Here is a 27740-nt window from a genome sequence, read left to right as displayed (position 1 = left end):
CCACTCCTGTCTCTGTGTTTTAAAACCAGTGTAGGAAGTGTGCATGCTTGTGGCATCAGACTCCAGGCCATGTTTTTCCTGACTCCCATCTTGGTAGCCATTCTCTGCATTTTGGTTGTGTGGATCTTTAAAAATGCTGATAGACACATGGAGAAAAAGAAGGGGGAGCCTAGAGCCATGGCCGAGGCTCGCCCCTGGGTGGATGAAGACTTAAAAGACAGCAGTGACCTGCACCAAGCAGAAGAAGGTAAATATACCAGCTATGCTGCTTAGCTTTGCTGTCGTATGTGTTGATGATGAGTGTGAGTCAATGGCAGGGCTTATGGAGAGGAATAAACACACACAGGCCAGCTTCAGCGTCAACCTCTATTCTGCTAATGAATCAGTGCCTGGCACAGACAGATCATCTATCTCCAGTGATGAGCTTGTCACCTGCTGGGACCAACCCTTTTTTATTTTGGATACTCAGTGAAAACGCTGTTGAGAGGCTGAAGTTTTCCCTGGCTCCAATTCTGTTCTGGTTGTTAAAATCTTTCTGCAGGGATTCATCCCAGGCTGGCAGTGGGCAGGGTCTAAGTGGCCAGGTTTTGATCAGGAACTTTGAAATCTACCAAGTGTCATCACCTAGGAGGCTGCCACCTTTCCCTGTGCCAGGTCCTGGAAATGAAAGACTGGGTGGCCTTTGTCCTCAACACACTGCATGTCCCAATTCAGCTGCCAAGATGATACACGAGAATCAGAGAAAGTAACAAAGAGACAGACCCGGTGGAACTGATTCTAAGGTGTTTAGAGCAGGCCTGGGAGTTTGACAGTACAATCAGGGAAAGGACAAACCGGGCTGGGAGGATGAATAGGGTACAAATAGCAAGTGCTGGGCGGCCTGTCAGGCAACAAGTGGCAGAAGAAGCAGGAGCACTGGGAGGCCTGGGGTGGGGGTAAGAGAGGAAGTGGAGAATCGAGGGCAGAGGGAAGGGGTAAGAATGGAAGTAGAGAATTGAGGGTGGGAGGGTTATGGCCACCTTGAGAAGAAGAGGTGATGAAGGAGGCAGGTAGGAAGGGAGAGACTGTGGAAGAGGCTTGAGCCACCAGTGTTTGAGAAGCTTTGTCTGGGATGGGTTTGATTTGGAAGAGGCTCTGTGATCTTCAGCTGGGCTAATGATGCCCCTATCCCCAAACAGAGTCTATCTGGACATGTGAGTGTGAGTGTGTGTGTGTTCATGAATGTGCATGTGTGTGTGCATGAGTGTATGTGTGTGTGCATGTGTGTGTTTGTGAGTGAGTTTGCATGTGAGTGTTCATTAACGTGCATGTGTGAGTGTGTACATGAGAGTGTGCATGAGTGTGTGTGAGTGTGCATGTGAGTGTGTGCTTGCATGAATGTGTGTGAGCATGCATGAGTGTGTGTGTGTATGCGTGTGTTTGTGAGAGTATGTGTGCGTGAGTGTGTGTCCTAATCTCAGTTCCGGGGCACAGGGTGTCCAGCTGTACCTCAGTGCTAGGAGCCTGCAGTGCTGAATGCACCGCACAGGAGTCTAGCCTCTCAGCAGGGCTGCCTCTTGCTCTCCTACACTGAAAGCTCTTCCACTCAGAACGTCAATTCTACCCAGCAGAGAAGCACTTTTAATCCAGGGGACATCTGCTGTGAAGCTGGGTAATGGTTTGTGCTGGTAAGGGTGGCCCGGATGGTGGGGGCAGTGGGAATGCAGTGGAAGGGTTGGATCAGAGTGAATTTAATGGAAGAGCAACAGGGTTTGCTAATAAATTGGATATTGGGAAAAGGAGGAGATAGGGAGAGTTGGAAGCTGGAAGCTATTATAAGTGGGTGAGGGAATGAGGATCCAGCTTAAAGGGGAAGATGTTGAGTTCCATCAAGGACATGTTTTATTTCAGATGACAGTGACACACCTGAGCAGAAAAGGGAGAGAGCAGTCTAGGTTAGGGGCCCAGGCCACAGATACTGACTGGAGAGTCACCAGTACAGGGAAGATACTTGGAACCTGGACAACTAATGAATCCACAAAGAGAGCATTGCTAGAGAGAAGGGTGAGGATAGAACTTGGGGGACACGTGCAGTTAAGAGGAACTGTGGAAGAGAAATGTACTAGAGAAAGGGAGAAGCTGTGGGAAAGGGAGCTCTGGGATCATAACAGTAACAAGCCCTTATGTATTAATAGCACTTACTGTATGCAATCAGAGTCACATTTTATGTGTAGTAAATCGTTTCATCTTCGTAACAGTACAATGTTTCTAATAGGTAGGCACTATTAGAATCCCCATATTATAGATAAGGAAACTGAGGCTCCAATAGGGTAAGCCCAGGAAGGTGATTGCAGAGACAGGACCCAAGCAGTCTGGCTGTAGGGTCCAGACATATAGCTGTTTGATGGGCTGCCTCTCACCTGGGAGAATGACCTAGAATGGAGGAGGCAGGAGATAACCAGCAGGGACAAACATTAAATGAGAGACCAGAAAGAGTGTGCATTGAGGAAAGGCCACTGGATTTGAAGACTCAAGAGGTCTGAGGACACAAGAGAGCTTGGGCAGGCTGTTGAGGGTGAGGTCCTGGGGCCGGGCCTGGAGGCTGGGAACACTGAGCAGAACTGGAGGGCCATTCTCTGGCTCTCTGCCTGATCACTTACTTTTGCAAAGTGCTTTGTCTCTTCATTCTCTGTTCCCTTCCATCCTCATCCTTCTCTTATCTTTATGCAGAGGAATGAAAGGGACAGCCTTAGTGTCCTTCTTAGCAGCTGGGGCAAAGACTGCCCTGAGTGTGGCATTCACAGATCCCTTGTATGGGGATTCTAATAGTGCCTACCTCATTGTATCGTCATGAAGATGAAATGATTTACTCCTCATCTCTTATGTTGTTTACGTAAGTGGTGCATGCTAAGGTCACACAGGTGGCCGGTGAGAACCAATGCTTAAACCCAGGCTTCTCAGACCCCAAGTCCCTGCTCTCAGTCACAGGGTGGTGGACATGATCTACGTGGGGATCTTACTCTAGGTCCGGAAGGGATTGAGAAGGAGCTAACTGGAGAAGAGAACGGACTCCTTTACTTAAGAAACATGGAGATGGCGTTGTTGACTGGAAATAGATACTAGATTCAAGCCATTTTTAATATTAACAAGAAGCTAAATGGTAAAATAAGTATTGTAGGACATTCTAGCATGAGTTAAGGAAAATATGGATACCAATCTAACCTCCTGCAGCTCTGATTCACAAATAATTCCTACTCCATGTTCACAGGTCAGAGAATTGGCATCTGTGTGTAGGGGTGGGTTGCGGGGATGGAGATGGAACATTGTGTGTCCATGCTTATTAGACATGTGTATGTGTGTGTAGGGGGGTGGGGAGTGGTGAAGGAACATGGTGTGTCCATGCTTATTAGACATTGTGTGTGGGTGGGTTGGGTGAGTGGTGAGGGAACACTGTGTGTCCATGCTTATTAGACATTGTGTGTGGGTGGGTTGGGCGTTGGTGAGGGAACACTGTGTGTCCATGCTTATTACACATGTGTGTGTGTGGGTGGGTTGGGGGGTGGTGAGGGAACATTGTGTGTCCATGCTTATTAGATGTAAAGTATAGTCTTCCTCTGCAAATGAGCCAAGCTTGGTGTCCTGTTAATACTTTGTCTACAGTTAGGGTCCAAGAAGGAAGAGTTGCTGAAGTTTATCTCAAAGAAATAAATCTCAGATTGTCCCAATAAAATGAATTGAAAATCCTACCCACAAATCCTCTAGTTAGGCCCAGAATCATAGAAGTTCATAGAAATGGGAAAAGAAGAAAAAAGAAACACATCTCATCAAGATGAATCTGTTTTAATGTTAGTGGGGGATTCTTCTGTACTTAGCTTCATTGGCCATCCAAAAGCTATTATTCTAATTGAAGTCACTAACTGAATAATAAGAGACCCATCTTGTCCAGTCTTTTCTAAGAAAGAAAGGCCTGAGTTAATTTTTTTATCCAGTGTGGGTAACACTTGAGGACAAAAATGTTCCTACAAACTTGGGAAACAGATTGTTATATGCCCATAATAACAAGTAGCTTTCAGAACTGGTTCCAAGTCTGAGCAGTGGATCAATGACAACTCATTTCAGAATAAACTTGGCAAGCTAACCAATCAGTGTCAGCCTCATGCTTCTGAAAGTCAGCCAACCAGGGGTGGACTCATTCCCAGGGCCAGCTCCTCTGAGTGTCAAGAGTCTCAACCAAATGACACTGATCCTACAAATGATGTGTGTCACTCACACCCTTGAAAGTCCACCAGTTCCTAAACTTCATGCTTCCCAATCAAGTAGCATACTAGGGCTAGTCTCTGAGGATTAGCAAGGACCAATTGTTAAATATTTAGGAGTTTTTTTGTTAAATCATCAGTGGCTTGAAATCAGGCCATGGTGTGATTATTTACATCATGGATACTGGCAAGTGCTATAAATCAGCGCTTTCTCTCTTCCACCCTGCAAAGAGTTGGCTTACCAGCACACCATTGCCAAAAATTCTATACTAAGTCAGCATTCTACTCTCCTCAGAGAGTCATGCTTGATCAGCATAGTTGTCTTTTACTATGGGAAGCAACACAATCAGCTTTGTCTTGGACACACCCAGACATTAATACTTTGACATGACTAATTGAAGAAGTTGGTTTGCTAGACTCCTGTAAGACCTTAAGCTTTTAGAACAAGAGACAGGCAAGTTTAGATGAGAGAAGAGTAGGAAAGGAAAAGGACTTGAATGAAGATGTTGTTCTTGAGATCAAGTCTGGGTGGGTTCCTACTAGGGGAAAGTTAAGGTCAGCAAAGGACATTGGGTTACTGAAAGAGATAAAGGGACCGAGAAGAACAAATCCTGTCAACTTCACTCCATTGCTTTGGAGACAAGGATAAAAATACCTTTTTCTCTACCCAATCTAGGTTCATGGCTGAGGCTCCTGTAACAAAAGACAGATTCACAGAAAGTGTAAATGTTTATTTAGCATAAGTTTCATGTGATACAGGAGCCTTCATAGGCAAATGAGGACCCAAAGGAACAGTTAAACCTGTGTGTTTTCATGCTAGGTTTCGTGAAAAGTGAACAGTCGTGGAGATATACAAGAGGACAGAGGGGCTATGGTCTAATGTGATCTAACGGCAATAAGCTGGAGAAACTTAGTGTATTTGTCTGTTTTCAGACTGCTGATAAAGACATATCTGAGACTCAGTCATTTACAAAGAAAAAGATTTAATGGACTCACAGTTCCATGTGGCTAGAAATGCCTCACAATCATGGTAGAAGGTGATGGCTTGGCTTACATGGTGGCAGGCAAAGAGGGAATGAGAATCAAGCAAAAGGGGCTTCCCCTTATAAAACCATCAGATCTCCTGAGACTTATTCACTACCACAAGAACAGTATGGGGGAAACTGCCCCTATGATTCAATTCTCTCCCACTAGGTCTGTCCCACAACACATGGGAATTATGGGAGCTACAATTCAAGATGAGATTTGGGTGGGGACACAGCCAAAACATACCACTTTGCAGTATCTATTTGTTCAGATTTTTCTCTGTGTCCCTAACATCTTCAGAGATGAGGATGCTCCTTTCCTCTGGATGGGCACCTCTTACATGGGGGACATAAGTCCTGCCTCAGGGGAGGGTCAGAAAATTCTTCCTAGGTTTTATGACCTGCTTCAGGAAAGAAAGCTCTTCTTGCTCTGAAGTTGGCATGTTTTGGGGTAATATTTTCTGAACCCCATTGACTTTAGGATAGCATTGCCCTATTCAAGGTTTCTCTGTCTGGGCACCCTTCAGCCTTCTCAATCCCCACCCACCTCAGTGCTACCAATGAAATAATCCATCTATAGAGCAGCCAGGTGTCACCTTAATAGTTCAGTTGCTCGAAGCACATAGCAAGTCAATACATTGAGAAACCAGGTTGCAACAGAGAAAGAGGTTTAATCATAAGGCTACTGAATGAGGAGGCAGGAGGAAACCTTAAATCCATATCCCTGAGGAGTTTGGAGCTAGGATTTTTTAGGGTTTTGGAGTGGGTCAAAGTGTGGCGGTCATTGATTGGTCAGAGTGCAGGGTGAAGTCATGGGACAGGGAAATGAAGAATCTGTATTCTCATGCTGATTCCACTTCATCATGGGAGTCTTCAAACTGGTTGGCATCAGCTATTACTGGAATTCATGATTTGAAAAACATTTTAAGTAATTTTAAAACAAAAGCCTTATGATACTGATAGAGAGATCTTATCTATCTCAAACAAAAGCCTTGTGATTCTAAGGTCAGAAATTCTATGTATAGGAACAGTAGGGATGCAAAAGGTCAGTATCTACTAGTGCTATGAGACTTTCAGAACAAGGAAGTGGGTCAAAGCAGCCTGATGAATGTTGATTATAACTGTACTTCTATCTACAATTCTTGTTAGCCCTATGAGGATGGCCTCACAGGAAGCGGGATGACTGAGAGGCCAGGTAGAGAGCAGAGTAATGGTGAAGCAGCTGGGAAAGAGGCATTGTCGGGGCAGGTGCTGAGCCCTGAAGTGACTCCCATCCTCACCTTCAAAATCTGCATCACCCTCTTCCTTAGTAACGTTACTCCTCAAGGCTCCCAAAATTGCAAGAAGGGAACAAGGATGATGACACAAATTGTCCTTGGTTTCTTAATCAGAAAATAGTGGCCCATTTGCAAAGACTGTGTAGTAGAACTGAAAAAAAAAAAAAAAAAAAAAAAACACTAAAGCAATGCATTTGGAGATACAACCAGAAAAACACCTCCATGTTAAATGTGAAAAGATAGAAGTGACCTAGAATTACCTGGCTGGCTAAACCTAATTATGGCACAATTAAAGGATTCCTTGGCATTAAAGCGATTGTAGGGACCAAGGGATTGATTGCTAGAAAGCTGATCGTGTGTATTACCACTCCCTCTTCATATCTGCTTCCTTCTAACTAAAATTATACAGTTTGGGCCAAAACTGTTCCTGCTAGTGAAATATGAAGTTTCTCCTCTGCCCTCTGAAGGTTCACTGAAAATGAACTGACAAGAGACAACTTAACAGAAGAAAAGGCATACAAATTTATTTAACATGTATAAGCACTGGGGAATCCCAGGAGAATGGTTACCCAATAACCCAATGGGGTCCAGATGCTTATATATCCTTCTCCATAGGGGATGAGGGGATGGTGGGGGTGCATAGGAGTAAATGATTTTCAGGGGAAATGAATGGGTCCAAAGAACAATGCTTTGGGATGAAGTTCCTCGAGCTTATGAGAAGTAGTGGGAAGGCGAGAGGTGGAACTTCAGTGTGGACAAAAGTCTTCTCATTATGCAGGTAAAGTCCCCCAGGTTATCTCTGTCTGCCTGGATTCCTAGGCAGGGGGTCTTAAGACAATTACATTTCTTCATCTTCTTCGTTTCTTTCCTTAATACATAGGGTATTGCTTTGTTGCCCAGGCTGGAGTGCAGTGGCATGATCACAGCTTTCTGAAGCCTCAAACTCCTAGTCTCAAGCTATCCTTCCACCTTAGCCTCTTGAGTAGCTAGGACTATGGGCACACACCACCATGCCTAATTTTTAGACTTTTTGTAAAGATGAGGTCTCTCTATGTTGCCCAGGCTGGTCTTGAACTCCTGGGCTCAAGCAATCCTCCTACCTCAGCCTCCCAAAGTGCTGGGATTATAGGCATGACCCACTGGGCCCATCCCAATTACATTTCTTTTGGAAAGAAATGTCCTTAGTCAGATTGGGAAATTCCAGAAAGAGTCTCTCTCAGTGCTTCAGGAAAAAGGATCAGAGAGACCAGAGACCAGGCAGGTCAGAGGGAGACCTGGAGGTGCTTCTTTAGGTCACCAGATCAAATGCCAAGTGTCAGTATTTTAGGGTATTGTTTGCAGACCCCCAGTGCAATGATACAAGGCAAGTTACTGTTGGCATCAATAGCAAGCCCCAGGTGTGGCAGCGCAAGATTTACATTCAAAAAGCAGGCCATAATAGTACACATTTACTTTGCACTATGTGGGCCTTAGAGCTTGAATCCCTGGTGGCTTGACTGCTCTAGAGTGAAGGCAGGGAAACAAAGGAGTTTACACAGCCTGCTCTCTTGCCTCTGAGTGAGGGCCACATTCCTCGGGAGCAGTCAAGAGTTCAAGGGAAGGGGAGAAGTGGAAGCTCACTGAGCTCCTAGCCTGGCCCTGCTGGTCTCATTTGCCAGCCATAGTATAGACCTCCTGCCCTGTGAAAGGCTCCAGGAATGGCAGCCCGGCTGTACACTTTTCCGAGAGTGCACTCAGGACAATCCCATCAGGAGGTGATGAGGACCATTTGACCATTCCCTGATCAGGGATAATGGCTGGCACTGATAATGAGGCAACAGTTTGCTTCCTTCTGCTAATTAAGAGAGTCTGCCTTGGACTCTAGAAGCTGCAGAAACTGCCAAGTCATGCATTTAGACCACTTTTAGTTTTTAGAAGTGCTGAATGGATCTTAAGAGTTAGTAACTTACCTTTCAAACAGTTTAGGAAGCATTTAATGCATTTGCTTATATACCACTTATTAACTACAGAGGCTGCCAGACTTCATCTTAAATGGTGTCGAAAGTATCATTTGTGTTGAAAGTCTTTATTGACACCTTGGTAAAATTCAGGGTTGTCACTGTGACATTGATGATATTGGCATTTCGTTAGGACTGATTGTTAGAAAGCTGATAGATGTTTATTACCACTCCCCCATCACACCTACTTTCTTCTAAACAGGCCCAAACTATCCCTGCTAGAGAAATATAAAAAGAAGTTTCCTCACTAAGTTCCCCAGGCAAACTTTGTCATAAACCATTGTTCTCAGGTCCCATTCAATTCCCAAAGGGAATTATTGACGATACATCATCTGATCATTGGGTCCATTCATTCCCCCTGAAATTCATTACTCTTACACCTCCCATCTCCTCTTCCTCTATAAAAAAGGGTGTATAAGCATTTGGACCCCACTGGGTTATTAAGTGATCATTCTCTTGCTATTGTCCCATGCTATGCATGTTAGAATAATTTTGTATGGCTTTTTCTCCTATTAATCTGTCTTTTGGCAATTTGTTTTCTGTGAACCTTCAGAGAGTGAAGGGGGGAGCTTTCCCTCTTCACCCCTATGGTATAAAAGTCACATCTATCTTGTTCACTAATATATATCAAAGTCTCAATAAAAACCTTGTTGAATGAATTGTATATTTCTATCTTCCAGGAAGATTTTGAGAGCTTTACTAAATGTAATTTGCATTATACATAGTATGTTTTGCAAATGTATAATTATAACCTGAAAACTTGTTTTTTTCCCAACTAATCATATGCACCAGAGACTTTTATTCCACTATACCACCCTTCTCTCCCTAAAACACCACAACTACCACTACCACTACCACAACAACAACCATTGCAAAATCATTGCTATTGGCATTTCCTGAACAGATGTCTAAAAAAAGAAAGTTGTTTAGTTCCACTAATTTAAAACAGATCAACTTTAGGACTTGCATTGCTTTTTCATGCTTTGTTCTTTTAGCTAATGTATAATACTTACATAACCTAGGGGTCAGCTGAGCTCATCCTATTTAGAAAAAATAAATAAACTAAAAATAAGATTTAGAAAAGGCTGAATCCTCAATCCTACATGCTTCGAGGAGGCCAATTCCCTCTCAAGGATTTGAGAGTCCCCACAGAACCTGGGTCCATGGAGTCACCTCTGGCTCTGAGGTTCATTCCTCATGGACTCCTAATTTCCTCTATGTGTTTTCTTCTTCCACCTCACACCAATTTATCTGTGGAAATCAACCTTTGTTTCTGTTTGTTTCTTTGGTCCCTCACCTCCCAACTTCTCACACGGCATGTTAGCATGTGAGGGAACCCTTCTTTCTTCTAAAGGTCTTTTGAACCACTGTCGTAGGTCTCCCTTTGGGCTCCACTCCCTGAACTCAGTTCCCCTCACTTGGTCATGCTCAGCTCCTCTCCCTCTAAGACTCACGCCTGTGCTCTGAAAAAGCGTGGTCCATGGAATCCAGGGACGTGGCAGTACAGGAAAATCATCAGAGGTTTAGAATTTTACACTATCTTCTGTCCTCAGTCAGCTTGGTGAGGGGAAGTGAGCAATTTATTTTCCACAAATGATGCTACTTTTCTCAGAAGGCAAAAGTACCTATGGCCAGTTTTGTTTACATTTTTAAGTTCTTACTCATTGATTTAAACTCTAAATCTTTCTTGAAAGCATTGACATTTTAAATATGAAACAGGAATTTAAAAATATTGGTTTTGCTATTGTACTTAGAAAAATGGTAACATGGCAAGAAATTCATCTCTAAGGATCTAAGTATCCACTGTATCTAGACTTTACCTACTTTCGCTGAACTTGAACTTTTGCTGCATTGAGAAAATGTAAGCATCTTTTGTCCTTTTATAGAATTTTTTTTAAAGTTCTGGACAGTTGACCTATTCTTGATTCCTCTGGTAATTAATCTCTACGGCCTTCTTCTCATTGAAAAAACTCTTAATTGTGAAATGTACTTACTGAAGAAGTGTATAAAACATAGATGAACACCTTAACAAATAGTTATTAAGCAAAACCTTACACAATTATCACTTAGGATAAGAAATATACACATCCAACATTTCATAAACACCCATATGTCATTCCCTAGTCACAACCTTTTCTCTCCCCAGCAGAAGTAACTACTATTTTGAATGTTATGGAAATTATTTATTTGCTTTTCTTCTTAGTTGCATCACTCTTACACAACTAAACGCTCCTAAACATTAAAATTATACTGTTTATATTATTTTGACTTGCTGTTTTATATTTGTAAGAGTCAAATATAATGCTAAGCAGGTTGAACATGTAACTGAGGCTCATTCATTTTCACTATTGTATAGTATTCTATTATATGACTATATCACAATTTATTCTACTGTTGACGAACATTTGGTCTATTTCTAGTTTAGGACTATTATAAACTATTTCTGTAAACATTTTAATACTAGTTTTGTACATATGCACATGGATTTTTCTGGTGCATGCATGGAATTGCAGTCATGGTGTGAAAGGTCTGATGATGTACCACGCGGATCCCCCCTTGAGGAAGGGTTTGCTGTCTCTACTGCTGGGGGTACTGTCAGCCTCTTCCAGGGATGGCCTCTGCTGTAGACAGCTATCTCTCCTGAGATCCCACCTCTCCCAGGATGGCCCACATCTAATGACTGATTGCAGTGGTTGTTTAAAGACCCAACCATTATGGCCTAATCTAAGACAACTCTGATGGGTACTTTTAGTTTCAAAATAGCCCTTGCTGTGGTTGAGGCCGTCTCTCAACTTGCATTGCAGCTTGGCTTCTTCTGCCCAATCTGTTTCTTTCCTCTCCCTTCCATAGGTTTTAATCCCAAAGATACTTCCTATAAACGTTCCACACAGTAGACTCAGTCTCAGAGTCAACTTCTTGGAGAACGTAAGTAGAGACATGTAGGGTACCTCTCTATCCAATTTTACTAGACGATACTGAGTTCTAAAATCTCAGATTTGTATTTTTCAACAATTTTGGAAAAATTTCAGCCATTGCCTTTTCAGATATTGCCTCTGGCCCATTCCCTCTCTCTTTTCTCCCTTCAGGACTCCAGTTAAATGGTTAGACCTTCTCACTGTATCCTCTGATGTCTTTTACATTCTCACCTATGTTTTCTATCTTTCTCTTTCCTGTTACATTTTGGATAGGTAAGAAGAAACTATCTTTCTATTGATTCATTTCCTCTTCAGCTGTGCCTACTTTGATGTTAAACCTATTAATTAAATGTTTAATTTAGTTTGTTTTCATTTTTGTTTCTAGAGGATCTTTTTAGTTCTTTTTTCAAATTTGCTGTCACTTTTTTTCACCAAAGTCGTGTGTCTTGTACTTCTTTGGACATAGTGAGCATAGTTGTTTCATGATCTGTGGCTGGTAACTCCAGTATCATAAGTCATTGTTGGTCTGTTTCTGATGCCCATAGTTTTTTGATGGTTCTTATTCATGACTTTGTGTTTTCCTAAATACACTCTTATTTTTCATTGTTTGCTAGTCATTCTTTTGGAAAATTACTTATAAAAACTTTGTGAGGTCTAGGATATTGGTACTTATTTCCAGGGAAAATTCACTTTTGTGCTTACATGGTGTGACACTAATACTCTGGGATGACTTTAACCTAAGGTGAAAGCCTGTGGTTCCCTGGATCACTCAGATGATATTGTCTTAGGCTGCAAGCACATATCAGGGCTGGTTTATTTTAAATTCCCCCTTACTGTGAGACTGTAGACCTTGAGAGTCCCAGCTTAAAGTGTAGGGGCTGTCAAGCTCCCAGCCCTGGGTAGACCTGGGATTTTGGCTTTTGTCATCATCCTTTATCTCAGATCAACCTCACAGCTGTTTCTTGGTAACTGGAAAATATGTAATACTCTGGGCATTTGAATGCTGGTCTACCTCTGTGGTACTAACCTTCAGCTAGATTTTGACTGTCATTTTCTACAGTAACAGACGAGCATTCCAATGCATATAAGAAAACGTTTTAAAATATATTTTACAAAGCATTTCAGTTTGTTTTTGTTTTTCTAGCTTACAGCATCCATAAAAATTCTCTAATTAACCACTACTAAAAGTGGAATTCCTTTAATAGATGCCACAACCACAATTGCAACAACTATAACCACAGCTGCATCAGCTAATCAATGAGATCAAAATGGATTTATGGTTGGGTGCAGTGGCTCATGCCTGTAATCCCAGCACTTTGGGAGGCTGAGATGGGAGGATTGCTTGAGTCCAGGAGTTTGAGGCCCGCACAACATAATGAGACCATGTCTCTAAAATAATAATAATAATATTATTTTTTTAAAAAAACCCTCCTCCCAAAAAAATCACTTGAAATGGATTTGTATCTACTAAAAGAAAAAAGTAACAAGTTATTGTCTTCCATCACACAGCTCAAGGCATGGGATACACATCATATCAAGCACATATAATTGGGTTTTGGGGAGGTTGTCAATGAGGAAGATGTATAACAACATTATATTCAGTTTCCTAAAGACACAGTTTAGGTAGTACAATAATGATTCAGGTAGAACACAAACACATGCACATACATACATTTTAATGGTTTAAAAGACCTTAAATTTGTTACTTTAGGAAAGTGAGTGCTGATCATTTTCAGCCATATGATGGCAGACTGATGGTCTGTTCTTATCTAAGTAGGAGTTGCTTTCTGTGGTGATATTGCTTCTCTGCACCCATTCCCACCAGACTGAAAGATATTAGGGCAGGCTTATTAAAGACTGAATTATCTACTCATTAGATCCCAACATTTCAGTGTTTGCTCTGTGGGTAGCCTTCTCAGTGAAGCTTTCTTTATGTGATTCAAATTTCACTGAAAAAATTCCAACTCACAGCAATTCATTCTGATTTAATATACTGAGGTTTACTTTCTATACTGGCCTCATTTTGGTATATTTTGCCTCCTAGGTTCTAGGAATTGATAAAACTCAACAACAACTGGAAGCCCAAGACCAGCCCAAGACAAGCAAGGAATATCTTTTTTTTTTTTTTTTTTTTTTTTTTTTTTGCCATCCAAACATTTTCCCCTCAATAATTTTAAGTGTTTGAAGACAGCATCTTAGAATTTTTTTCTGTTGAAATCTTTGTAGTTCAGAAGTATGTCTTTTCATGAGCTTAAGTGAAATGAAGAAACAGTATTCAGAAGAGCTGTGAAATTTTGGATATATAACAAACAATTTTGAGAATATTGGAATGTAGTATCTGGGAATTTGACAGTAACGTCTTCAGAACCCTTGTTTGTAGAGACTATCTTGAATTTCACAATGTTATTTGTTGGAAAATCTTCTTCTAAAATAAGATAACTGGGTCTGCCCTTGGTGAAGCTTTTAGTGCACTAGACACATCATCCTTCTTATCTTCTGCCGTATCTGTGGGCTCATTTTGTTTCTCATAAGTTTTATCATTTTTAGCTTCAGTGATTGACCCTTCTGTTGCAACTTTATCTTCTCTAAGATCTTGAACTACTGATAATGAGCTTGTAGAACTCTCTGAACAGGAGGGTAATGGGGAAAACAGAAGAAGTGGCAGAAGCGGGCAGATTGTAATGAGAAATTTTATGTAGTTAAATGTAAGAGTTCTTTTCTTATGTTTAATTTTTTTGTGTCTTGTTTAAGAAATCCTTCTCCACTCCAAGGTCATGAAGACATTCTCTTATATTCTCTTCTAAAAGCTTTAAAAATTAATCTTCCATATTTAGAATTGTGGTGAGAACATTCAACATCCTATTGTTCTCAATCTCTGATGGAAGGGTTTCAAAGATTCATCATTACCATAGCTGGATGTTGTGGGGATTTTCCCCTCATAGTTAGACGATTCATCATTACCATAGTTGGATGTGGTGGGGATTTTCTCCCCATAATTAGACTATGAGATTAAGAAAGTTCCTTTCTCCAAATTTACTAAGAGATAAATGTCAAATTTTATCAAACATCTTTTCTGCATTGTAATGATTTTTGTGGTTTATGTTCTTCAGCTTTTTAATATGACCAGAAAAAAAAAAAAAGATTGTTTTTCTAATGTTAAATTAACCTCTTATTCCTGGGATAACTCCAACTTGCTCAAGATGTATTTTTTAAATAAATTGCTGAATTCTGTTATTCATATTTTGTTTAGGATTTTTGTAGCGTGTTTGTGAGGAAATTGAGCCTGTAGCTTTTTGTTCTCTTAATGCCCTACTTACGTTTGGTATCAAGGCTGTGGTCATTCCATAAAATGAGTTGGAGGGTGTTGACTCTTTTTCTAATGTTGGGAAGAGTTTGAGAATTTAGCAGTATTATCTCTGTGAAAGTTTGGTAGAACTCCTTCATGAAGCTATATGAATGCAAAGTTGTTTTCTCTTTTAGGGAAATCTTTGCTTACTAATTCAGTTTATTTAATAGTCAGCAGACTTTTCAGTTTTTCTATTTTGAAGTTAGTCTTGGCAGGTTATATTTTGAAGAAATTGGTCTATTTTATATAAATTTTCTAAAATATATTGGTATAATAAGTATTCTCCTACTGTTTGTTAAATGACAGTAACATCTATAGTGATGCCTCCTTTTTCATTCTTGAAATTTGTTATTTGTGCTTTATCTTTTTCTTGATCAATCTTGCCAGAGGATTGCCAATTTAATCAGTTTCTACAGAGAACCAGCTTTGGTTTTGATGTTTCTCCCACTGGATGTTTGTTGTTGTTTTCCTTAATATGTCGTATTTAATATTTGCTTCTTTCTACATCTTTGGTTTTAGTTGGGTATTTTTTCTAACTTCTTGAAACTGATCTTTAATTCATTAATTTTTAGGGTTTGTTCCTATCTAATGTATGTATGTAAGGCTTGGAATCTCCCTCTAAATATAATATTTTAATGTTATTGCATAGATTTTTCAATACATAAGAATGTCATATTTTAATTCTGAAATATTTTCTAATTTTCATTAGGCTATTTTGTTTTTTTAACTTATCTTTTTGTTACTAGTTTAGTTGCATTACAGTTAGAGATCATTATCTATTGGGCCATTAAAATATGTTGAGAGTTATTTTCTGGTCCAATAAGTCTGCTTAAAAAGAATGTGTGTTCTGTAGTTGTTTGGTGCAGTGTCCTATATAAGTCTATTTGGTCATCTTCGTCAGTTACCGTGTTAAAATTTTCTGTATCCTTACTGATTTTTTTCTTCTGCTTATTCTATCATTACTGAGAGAGATGTGTTAAGATCTTTCACTGAGTTGTGCATTTTTACATTTCTTCTTAAAAGTCTGTCTTGAGGTCATGTAATGTAATTGCATACATATTTAAAATTATGTTTTCCCAGCAAATTAAATTATGTTATTATAAACTGACCCTTTTTATTATCAACAATGCTTTTTGTCTTTTTTCTTCAACTAGTATAGTTATGTGATGCATGGTATGACTTTCAACCTTTCTATATGCTTATGTTTTAGGTGTGTCACTTATAAACAGCATACTTGGACTTAAAATAATCATTGGCCTTTATCAGGAACATTTAGTTCATTTCTATTCAATGCAGCTATTCTTGCCTTGCTTAAAAATTCAGTTATTTCTGTGTTCTTCCCGAGGTAACTTTTTTTTTCCTCTGGTTGCTTTCAATATCTTTATATTTTATTGTAAAATGTATAGTTTTTTAAAAAATAACTCTTTGAATTTACTAGGCCTCAGAGTAAAAGTATGCCATTTACATAGCTTACCTGTAGGCAAGAAGCCTGAAATAACTTGTAGTTTGTCATCTAATGTAGCCCCTGATTTACTTTCATTGTTGTCAGGATCAATTATGAAACTGAAGTTTGGCGCCTTCTTTTTAATCACATTTTCCCCCTTGTAGCTGCTGTGTTTAATATCATTAAAAATAGTCAGGTGCAATAGTGCACACCTGTACTCCCAGCTACTCAAGAGGCTGAGGCTGGAGGATCCCTTGAGGCCAGGAGTTTGAGTCCAGCCTGGCAACGTAGCAAAACCCCATTTCTAATTTTAAAAGAAGAGAAAGAAAAATGTTCTTGTAAAAAAAAAAAAAAAAAAAAAGAACTTACCAGCCCCGGCCCTCTGGAATCTGTAGATCTGGTATTTTTCATGAGTTCTGTGAAAATCTCAGATGCTATCTTTTCAAATATTGCCTCCACCACATTCTCTTTGAATAAAATGATCATATGTATATTAGACATTCTCACTCTTCACTCTACTCTATTTTTTCTTGCCCTTTCTTCTATATTTTCTATCTTTTTGCCTCTCCTTGCCCCATTCTAAGTGTTTTCTTCTGACTTATCTCTCAGTTCATTAATTTTTCTGTAGCTAGTCTAACCTGCTAGTTAACCATCCATTTATGTTCTTAATTCTATTATTTTCCAATTCCAGAAGTTCTCTATTTTTTCAGATTGTTTATATTAACTTTTCTTCTTTAGTTTTGCTGTTGTTTTTGTTTTTTCTTCTTTCTAATTTTTTTCTTTTGTTCTTTCGTGTACCCTACATACAGATTTATATTAGTTTGTCTTTTTTCTCTAAATATAGTAATCATAGTTGTTTTATCTTCTGGGTCTGATAATTCCAGTATTTGGAGTCTTTGGGCATCTGACTTTATTTTTTTTAAAAATGGATTCTGCTGTTTCTTGTCCAAGATGTTTTCTTCTTTATGTGCCTGATTGCATTTGGTGGGTTGCTGATGATTATACTTAAAATTATTTGTATATTGGCATTTGCTTTTGCTAGACAACCGGGGTACTTTCAGACAGGACAAGTTTATTCCAAGTTCAAGTTTGAAGCAAGACTCATCAAACTTATATAAACCCTTGAGGAATGATTTATTTATGATTCATACTTCCCCTACGGATGTAGTTTTGGGGTCTTAGCTTATTAGACTTCACATTCTGTGTGGGCCTGGGCTTTGATATCTGTCACCCCCTTGATCCCTGCAGATATAAAAATGGAATTCAAATGTGTGGGGACTGGCAAATACAGTAGGGGAAAAAAAATGTACCTTCTGCGTTTATTTACCTGTGTGAGTTCAAATTTTCTCTTCACTTTGGCCTGCAAATTTCTTGCTATGTTGTAGGCTCAATGATTTCAAAAAAGACTTATTTTTCTAAATAAAGAAAAATACTTTACTTAGAGATCTGAGTGGTTTTCAGCTGATGGGAGATTGTTTCAAATAACCTAGTCCATCATTAACAGAAATTTGAATTCCTCATCTTTTTGTAGGTAAAATTTTTCTTTTCTTGATTTATAATTAGTCTGGAGTTTTTGCTTCTTTTTTTTTTTTTTTTCTTTTTCTTTTTTGAGATGGAGTCTCACTCTGTCACCCACGCTGGAGTGCAGTGGTACAATCTCGGCTCACTGCAAACTCTGCCTCCCAGGTTCAAGCGATTCTCGTGCCTCAGCCTCCCAAGTAGCTGGGATCACAGGTGTGCACCACAACACCTGGCTAAGTTTTGTAGTTTTAGTAGAGATGGGGTGTCACCATGTTGACCAGGTTGGTCTCGAACGCCCAACCTCAAGTGATCCACCCGCCTTGGCCTCCCAAAATGCTGGGATTACAGGCATAAGCCACCACGCCCAGACTTTTCCTTTTCTTTCTTTTCTTTCTTTTTTCTTTTTTTTTTTTTTTAAGAGACTGGGTGTCTTTCCATTGCCCAGGTTAGAGTGCAGTGGTGTGATGATAGCTCATTGCAGCCTTGAACTCCTGGGCTCAAGCGACCCTCTCACCTCAGTCTCCAGAGCAGCTGGGAATACACGTGTGAGCCATTGCACCCAGCTGGAGTTTTAAGGATAGCCAAGATCAGTGGTAAGGATTCTGTAAATCTATTCTTTTTTATTTTATTGTATTTTTTTAGTTCATAACCTTACACATTTGAGAACTTTATCTTCTTCTCCCCAGTGGTCACCTTATGACCAAGAGATCATTTAGTTTGTTACCTTTCTTGTTCTTATTTGCAGATGCTGATGAATGGCAAGAATCAGAAGAAAGTGTTGAACACATCCCCTTCTCTCATACCTACTACCCTGAGAAGGAAATGGTTAAGAGGTCTCAGGAATTTTATGAACTTCTCAACAAGAGACGGTCAGTCAGGTTCATAAGTAATGAGCAAGTTCCAATGGAAGTCATTGATAATGTCATCAGAACGGCAGGTCTGTACTTGCAGATGGGGTCTTTGGAAATGTTAGCCACTTTACTGGTGTGACTCCAACAATGGAAAAATGTCAAAGTTTAAACATAGTGAATAAAGCCTAGAGTGATATGTTTATCTATAAAGTCTTACCCAAGTGCTGAGTGACTGTCAGAAACACAATGACTTCTACTTTCCACATTTTGACTATTACAGGCTTCTTGGAAGCAGATATGACAATAATTCAAAACTTCCTGCAATTATTCAGTTCATGATCTTTTAATTAAAAACCAAGATTTCTGATCACATCATTATATTAATATATTGGAGAAGACACAGCTTCTTTCTTTCCCTCCCCTTAAAACACACCAGACACATACACACTTGCATACTCAGTTATATTTGTTTTCTTTGGAAGCAAATTTCTTATATTACACACCGTGATGCTATAGTCCGGTATTCTCATTAACTAGCAAAATTTACTTATGTAAATTTGCAAAGTAAATCAAAGAAAGAAAAAACTCATTTTAATGTAAATTAATATTTCCACTGAGAGAAAAAAAAAAAGAGCTACAGAAAATGGGGAGGAGAAATAAGAGAAATCTCACTACTTGAGAATCTCCTGTGATTGGAGTCTTATTCTTACATAAACCACATTTAAGTTTATTTGCAAAAATTTTCACATGCTCATTGTTAATCTATTGTCCAACATGAAAGGAAGCAAGAATAAAATACTTTACTTCAGTTAGGAATACAAATACATTAGATTGTTGAGTCCTTAGTCTAACTAACAGCAGTTACTAAATTTCACCTTTACCTGTATCTGTATTTGTATATGTGTATGTACACATATGCTGCGAAGGTAAATTTGACACAACTAAAAACGTTAGGGAAAACTTTATTTCTTATGTTTAGAGATACAAATGTTTAGTAAACAAATAAAATGGGTACAAAGTTAACTGGAATCACTCTGCAGAAATTGGGGCCTCATGTTTAGCTTTTGACTTGCATTTCCCAAGCCAGTTGTGACTTCTAGTGTTGGGAGTGGTGTGTGGCAAGCAAGAACCCCACCAAGAGTCTGCAGCTCTTCCTCCTCCATCGGTGGATTAAACTATCCATTGGGAAGGAAGGAAGAGTTGCTTCTGAAATATCTCACCTGTGAGTCACTGTGGTCTCCCCCTGGGAACAGTGGGCCATCTCTAGGTCCGAGGGACGACACCCAGATCAGAAGCTGGCCCCTACTCTCACCGGAATCCCACAGGGAACTGAGGCTCCTTGGACAAAGGTGATGCACTGTGAAGCTTTGCCCTGGGACACTGGAACTGATCAAGGTGTGGGCTGAGAGGTCCCAAAGTCTCCCTGGGAGTAGAATGACACATGGCTGTGCGTATCGAGTACCCATGTCTAAGAGTTCTCCAACTGGGCCAGGCCTGGTGGCTCATGCCTGTAATCCCAGCACTTTGGGAGGCCGAGGCAGGTGGATCACGAAGTCAAGAGATCAAAACCATCCTGGCCAAAATGGTGAAACCCCGTCTCTACTAAAAATACAAAAATTAGCTGCATGTGGTGGCGGGCACCTGTAGTCCCAGCTACTCGGGAGGCTGAGGCAAGAGAATCGCTTGAACCCGGGAAGCGGAAGTTGCACTGAGCCGAGATAAGTGACACTGCACTCCAGCCTGGTGACAGACTGAGACTCCATCAAAAAAAAAAAAAAAAAAAGAATTTCCCCAACTGTCGTGTGTCCCCAAGGATAAACCTCACAGTGCCACACTAATAGCTTTGATATAGGGACCAAACACTGTATAATTAAGTTGCCTTTTGAGGAATGTTTTAAAAACCATCTTACCGTATACATTTTGCCTTCTTCAATAACCTTCACAACTTTTTTTTTTTTTTTTTCTAAGAATACCAAAAGAAACAACAGTCTGGAGAACTCTGGCTGTCAAAATTTCCCCTCTGAGTTTCTTTCCTTAGTGGTCATGGTGCAGTTACTTGGGGACATTTTCTCCCACATAATTAGAGAAGCAGAGGTGGAGTTCCCACAACCCTGGAACTGCAGAGCTTGATCATTGATCAGTTGGCCTGATGCTGAACAAAACGAACTTGGCAGCAGCATGACAGGGTTCCCTGCCAGGCATTTGTTTTCCAGATTATCTAACTTCATTTTGAGCAAGTATGAATTATTATTATTTTTTTTTTTGTGATAGAGTTTCACTCTTGTTGCCCAGGCTGGAGTACAATGGGATGATCTTAGCTCACGGCAACCTCTGCCTCCCAGGTTCAAACAATTCCCCTGTCTCAGCCTCCCAAGTAGATGGGATTACAGGCACCCACCACCACACCCGGCTAATTTTTCTATTTTTACTAGAGACGGGGTTCCACCATGTTGGCCAGGCTGGTTTTGAACTCCTGACCTTAGGTGATCCACCCACCTCGGCCTCCCAAAGTGCTGGGATTACAGGCATGAGCCACTGCACCCGGCCAAGTATGAATTATTATGTTTATCCTTAGAAAAAAAATTTTTTAAGAGATAGGATGTCACTCTGTTGCCAGGCTAGGGTGCAGTGGTGCAATCATGACTCACTGCCTCCTGAGCTCAAGCAATCCTCCCACCTCTGCCTCCCAAGCGGTTGGGACTACAGGCACACACCAGCACACCCTGCTAGTTAAAAAAAAAAAAAAAAAAAAAAACTGCAAAAATGTTTTAATTCTCCAGCTCCAGCCTCCCAAAGTGCTTGGACTACAGGGATGAGCCTCTCCTTAATTAGCAGCCTCACACTTTCCTGCAGTTTTAATTTCTGATTTTAATGGAATGGGTGACAGGAACAGCCCCGAGTGGGGCCCACACAGAGCCCTGGACCTTCGTGGTTGTGAAGGACCCAGATGTGAAGCACAAGATTCGAAAGATCATTGAGGAGGAAGAGGAGATCAACTACATGAAAAGGATGGGACATCGCTGGGTCACAGATCTCAAGAAACTGAGGTACAAACAGTGGTGGAATTGGGGATGTTTGCCTTGGCTTCTTAAAATAAAATCACCACCACCACCATGTCCTGGCTTTGTTGTAAGTGTGGACAAGCTTGATTCTGCCTCTGGGAGGAATTATGGAAGTTAAGACAGAGCTCACTCCTGTATCGGCATGTGAGCGTTTGGTAAATAGGCTCTGACTTAATTATTTGCTTAGTAAATAATTGAGGAATTACTTCACTTTTCACCCATCTGGAACATAAAATGGCGAAATTCTTCTCAAGATCTTGCATGAAGCAAATTACATTTTGCTAAAGTGATCAGGTCTTCCCAATCATTTTACTAAGCAGGTTTTAGTTTTAGGACAAGTTTAGCACAAGTGTAGTTATCTGTGAGGCCTTAGTAACTTTTTGGCTTCCTCAACTTCAGCAAAAAAGTGGAGGGGAATTCAGTGTAAGTAGTTTCACTGTGGTCCCTCAACAAATGCAGCCCCTGGGGTCTGCTCCGGGCATCAAAGTCACAGTCCATGTGCTCTATGGAGGGAATGGAGAGTGTTGGTTCATTGAGTGAGTCAGGAAAGTGGATTACGAGTGGCTCCTCTGTGTTGATATTTCCATGATTTAAAATTCTGATGCTTGGCTTTATTAAAAACCACTTTATGTATTTTAACTATTTTCACCCTTGCAATAACCATAGGGATTGGGTACACAAGAGTACATATTACAGAGGAGGTAACAGTTCCATGAGAGGCCAAGTAGCTTGCCCAGTGGCCAAGACAGTCCAGCTCCAGTGCAGATCTTCTAAAGCATTACCATTTTCCCTCTTTGTAGGGAGAAAAGAAATGACAATAGTCAAATGTAACTAAGCTGGTTGAAGTACAGTTAAGTAGCTTTGAAAGTGTAACATACTGATGTTCATAGTATAAGAGGAACCATGGAGAAATACACAAATGAGTTTCATGTGCTTCGGAACAAGGAAGCATAACCAGGCTAGAAATGAAATGAATGGTGATTGTCTCTTGCTAATGAATGACATAAGATATCCTAAGGTAAAATCCCAATATATGGGATTATATGACTCTCTGTCCTTTTTGACTATCTGTGCTAGAATAAAGCTTCTGCCAAAATGTGTGGGTCAGGGTAATGAAATCAAGAAAGAGATATTCTGAGCTGGAAAACAAAAATTTGGCTCTGCATTTATACCTCACATGAATGATCTCCCTCTCCCGCAGAAGTTCCCTTCCTTTTTTCTATAACTGGGTGAACAGCATTGCCATCTGCCCACCTGCGATTTTGTGATTTTGGTTAAACCTCACTGCCATCCTTGCCTTCTCCCTGGCTGAATTTTGACCCAGTGCATGCTGGGTAATAGGACCTGCCCTTGTATTTTTCAGCATTTCATATGTCTTGCCATACTAGGCACTTACTAAGACATGTTTATGAAATTGAATGATCCTGGTCAGAAAAAGAGGAATGAGACAAAAATAAAAATTCTGCAGCTGTTCAATTTAAATATAAAAGATGAGTAAATAGGTTATTTTTATCATAAAGAAGCTAAGGTAGTAAAAGAGAACAAAAAGTATGGGCAAATATTCTCCTGAATCTCTTTTCTCTTCACAGAACCAACTGGATTAAAGAGTACTTGGATACTGCCCCTATTTTGGTTCTCATTTTCAAACAAGTACATGGTTTTGCTGCAAATGGCAAGAAAAAAGTCCACTACTACAATGAGATCAGCGTTTCCATTGCTTGTGGCATCCTGCTAGCTGCTTTGCAGGTATGTTGGGACATCAAGGGTTAAAGGGTGTCCTTATTAGAACATTTCAGCTGAGTTTTCAATTCAGGGACATTTGGAAATTGTTTTTTAATCTAAAGTGGAATTCCTAAGTGAGGTAACTCTGACGTGAAAACTGACTCTGGAAACCTGGATTGGTGAGTACGATGGTTCAATAAGTTGGGAATTCACTTATCACATCATTTCAAGGTTAGAAAAATTGGGGGTGTGTTTGCCGTCATCTGTAACAACATGAAGTTTCAAGGGTTTTGGCAGACACACATGAAGAACTTTGGAGCCTAAAAGTCAGAGGCTAACTCCCTGGATACGTTTACTGTTGCTCTTAGAGAAGATGAAATGACTAAAAAGCCATGAGAAGGGCTCTTCATAGAGCCCTCTTTCTGAGAAGTTTGCATTGTATGGCATTAGGAAGATGGTCACATGCTTTTCAAAAATTCCATCTGCATAGGAACAAGAGCAGTGCTAACACGAAATGGAGCAGGATTGCTGTATAGTTTTCAAACTATTCATGCATTCACTCAACAATGCATTCACTCAACAAATATTTTCTGAGCTCCTTTTTGTTTTGTTCTGAGACAGGGTCTCATTCTGTCACTCAGGCTGGAGTGCAGTGGCGCTATCACAGCTCACTGCAGCCTTGACCTCCTGGGCTCAAGTGATCCTCCCACCTCAGTCTCCTGAATAGTTGGGACTACAGGCATTCACCACCATGCCCGGCTGATTTTTACTTTTTTTTGTATAGATGGGGTTTTGCCATATTGCCTAGGCTAGTCTCAACTCCTGAGCTCCAGTGATTCACTCTTCTCAGGCTCCCGAAGTACTGGGATTACAGGCATGAGCCACCATGCCGGCAGTTACTGGGAGCCACCGGGGATAGTTTGTCTGATGAACTGTATATTCTAGCAGACACTGGGGGCTGGGTAGGGGATAGAGAGAGATGGTAAACCCATAAAATAAACGTGGAAAACGAGATTATAAGAGCAAGAGCAAGTAATCATACTTTTAAGAGACAATGGATTCCAAAAAAAAAAAAAAAAAAAAGAGCTTCTTCACTATCTCAAAGAAAAGTATGTATGTTGAGTAACACCTCCCAAAATGTAGTCATTGAAATGTGTTTTAGGTTATTGGAAAAATTATCCTGAAGGAGCTGGCATTGATTTCCTTCCTGAATCTGTAAGCAGGTAAATAATGGAATCACCATGCGGCGTCAGATTGCAGGGCACCGCTACCTGATCCAGGGTCCTGGAAGAAGCGGCGAAGCCTGCAGTAAGCTCAGCTCACAAGGCTGCCCGGGTGCCTCTGCAGCGGGCAGTCTTTTTCACTTTGCCATTGAGTTTGCTGCCCCCTAGCTTTCATAAGGCATAATCCCGAGAGTAGGTTACGATTAGTGATGGAGGCAAGAAAAATCTCCATGAAGCCCCCATCTCCGGTATGGTGACTGGGTCCAATAAGCGCGCCATGCATGTCTTATAGAGGCAGCGTCCAGAACTTCCTGGTCAGGTTTAGAGGTGGTGATCTGATTGGAAAAGCTGGAAAGGGGCAGTGAGGGGGAAGTGTCTGGAAGCTCCTCATTGCTTTTACTTAGATGTTTGTTATTTGGAGGCTTGGAAAGAGGTCGGTCGGGTACCCCTTGGCCACTGAGTCCCCCATCAACAGGCATCAGCATTTCACTGGGTGGGGAAGCTCTGCTTCCATGGTTGGCTCTGTAGTCATAGGAACTTGCCGTGGTGGTTGTTGTTTAAAATAAAATATACAAGCCTTTATTAATATATTAAATACTAACAGCTAGTAGTAGCTCTATAATTTTAAAGTAGTGATGAATGTAATGATACTTTAAAATATCTGTAACAACTGTAAAATGATATGAAAATAACTGGATTTCATTGGTGATAAAGTCATAGATATTGCTAACACTACTGTGGTTTGCTGCCTACATTTACAAAGGAAGAAACTGCTAAATTTCAGTTAGATGTTAGTGAATATAAAGACTCTGTTTTTCAAATTCAAGTTCATGGACCCGCCAAATTCAATCTTTGGCCCTTTGGGGGTCTGAGGATTCCAGTTTAAAAAATCCTGACCTATAATAAGACCAAAGCACTCACATCGAGAGAGTGAAAGATAAAATAATAATAGAAGTCAACTTAACATTAATAATATTAGTAAGAGGAATTGTTTAATATGGTCTGTGTATTTGCAGGTTTCTGCTGCTAGAGACATACAAAATTAAGTATGGAGTAAAAGCTATGTCTTGAAAAGGACAAAATATAAAATGACACCAAATTAAGGTGTAATTATTTTCTCAAAAAAGTTTAAGATTTATCCATTCCAAGTTCAAATACTATGTGAAGATATGATCAAGGAGAAGAAACACCATGATAAAGTAGAGCTAATGACAGAAAGAAGAAATCAGTTAGGTTTTCTGATGCATGTATTCTTGAGAACAGTCTCTCAGGTATTGTGAAATCTTTGTTAATCAAGGTATATGATGATGTTGTATAAAAGACCTTCAGCAAGAAACTATATTAAGTCACTCTAGATTCATATATGTGTATATGTGCATGTATAGATATATATACACACACACATATGGGTTCACGTATATATGGGTTCATATATATATGGTTCAAATGCCAATATTAGAGTTATTGATAATAAATCATAGATTCCAGGCAGATCACTGGAGTTCAGGAAAGAATATTTAGCAGGAAAATTGGCCAGGTATTATGGTTCACACTTGTAATCCCAGCACTTTGAGAGGCTGAGACAGGCAGATCACTTAAACTCAGGTGTTTCAGACAAACCTGGGCAATATGGCAAAACCCCATCTCTACAAATAAATACAAAACATAACTGGGCATGGTGGTGCATGCCTGTAGTCCCAGCTACTCAGGAGGCTGAGGTGGGAGGATAGCTTGAGCCTGGGAGGCAGAAGTTACAGTGAGCTGAGATCATGCCACTGCACTCCAGCCTGAACGATAGAGCCACACCTTGTCTCAAAAAAAAAAAAAAAAAAAAAAAGAATATTTAGTAGGAAAATTGTGTTGCATTTGGGCTAGTACACTGCTTTGGTGGACTGCTCTTATGATTTGGTTCTTGTACCAGGACACAGACCAACGACTTAGCTAAAAGGAACTCCCTGTGGTTTTTGCCTTTCCTTTACTATAGTTGTATTCCTACAGTATTTTCCTGTAAAATAACCATTCCTATTTCTTAAGCATCAATGAAAAATAATGATATTTTTCTTCTTCCAGAAGCTTCCCACTGCTTGGTTAAAAGAAGGGAGGGGATGGGGAGATTGATGGCGGCAGGGAGGTTCATGATACCATTACCTGAGCTGGCAGCCTCTTTGCTGCCCAACTTCAGGGAAATGATAGGAAGAGCAGGTATAAACGGGACAAGAAGGTCCCCAGGTTAGAAGGGACAGCAGTCATTCTGCCTGCTGACTTTAAAATGCTTTCTTGTCCTCTTATTTTAGAACGCAGGTCTGGTGACTGTCACTACCACTCCTCTCAACTGTGGCCCTCGACTGAGGGTGCTCCTGGGCCGCCCCGCACATGAAAAGCTGCTGATGCTGCTCCCCGTGGGGTACCCCAGCAAGGAGGCCACAGTGCCTGACCTCAAGCGCAAACCTCTGGATCAGATCATGGTGACGGTGTAGGCAGGGCTGCCCAAGGGAGTGGCACGGAGACGGTGCCCCTGCTTCTCCCTGTGCTTCTTGCCTGCTCCTCTCAGGTCTCTTGGCTGCTCTTTCTCCGGGTGTCAGGTCCCCTCATTGCTCTTCTCGGGTGGCCACACTGTGTCAAGAAGTCTCTCCACACTCTGTGGCACTTCCAGTCCCATAAGTCCTGCTTCTTATCCACTTTGGAAATGCATGAACACTTTACAAAGAACATGCCCTGGTTTTTAAATTTTAAAAGTTACTCTAGAAAATCACTGTTGGCTTTCTTCTTGTATTTTTAAAAAACTCACATAGAGGAGACAATCAGAAATTTACCACAGTCCCAATAATTCAGCTACACGATGACTTGAATTTAAATTTAGATTAATCAAATGGTCTCCTGCTCTCTGACTTCTGGTGTCTTTTAGACAAAGGATATGCTTTTGAGAACTACTTTTTTTTAACTGAACTTCAGGGACACTGCTAGTTTTGAATAAGTAACCATCAAAGTTACTGAAACATGGCCAGGTGCAGTGATGATGCCTGTAATCTTAGCACTTTGGGAGGCTGAGGTGGGTAGATTGCCTGAGCTCAAGAGTTCGAGACCAGCCCGGCCAACATGGTGAAACTCCATCTCTACCAAAA

General features: G+C 40.5%; 1 protein-coding gene across 3 annotated transcripts; it reads left to right on the top strand.

Moving 5' to 3' along the window:
- Nucleotides 1–27442, top strand: IYD (iodotyrosine deiodinase). Of its 3 annotated transcripts, none has more exons than XM_010383593.1 (6): nt 1–247; nt 18506–18697; nt 21499–21658; nt 23263–23419; nt 24558–24618; nt 26913–26967. In XM_010383593.1, exons 1-5 carry the CDS (start codon nt 70–72, stop codon nt 24612–24614), a joined length of 744 nt encoding a protein of 247 aa, XP_010381895.1. In that variant the 5' UTR covers nt 1–69; the 3' UTR covers nt 24615–24618; nt 26913–26967. The 3 variants fall into 3 exon arrangements, with proteins under 3 accessions (XP_010381895.1, XP_010381893.1, XP_010381894.1); XM_010383592.1 differs by lacking the exon at nt 24558–24618 and adding an exon at nt 24619–24730 and having other exon boundaries at nt 70–247; nt 26913–26995; XM_010383591.1 differs by lacking the exon at nt 24558–24618 and having other exon boundaries at nt 56–247; nt 26913–27442.
- The last annotated feature ends 298 nt before the right edge of the window (nt 27443–27740 follow it).

This window comes from Rhinopithecus roxellana, chromosome 4 (assembly GCF_007565055.1).
Source record: "Rhinopithecus roxellana isolate Shanxi Qingling chromosome 4, ASM756505v1, whole genome shotgun sequence".
Classification (NCBI taxonomy): domain Eukaryota; kingdom Metazoa; phylum Chordata; class Mammalia; order Primates; family Cercopithecidae; genus Rhinopithecus; species Rhinopithecus roxellana.
This window is presented reverse-complemented; position numbering and strand designations above follow the sequence as displayed.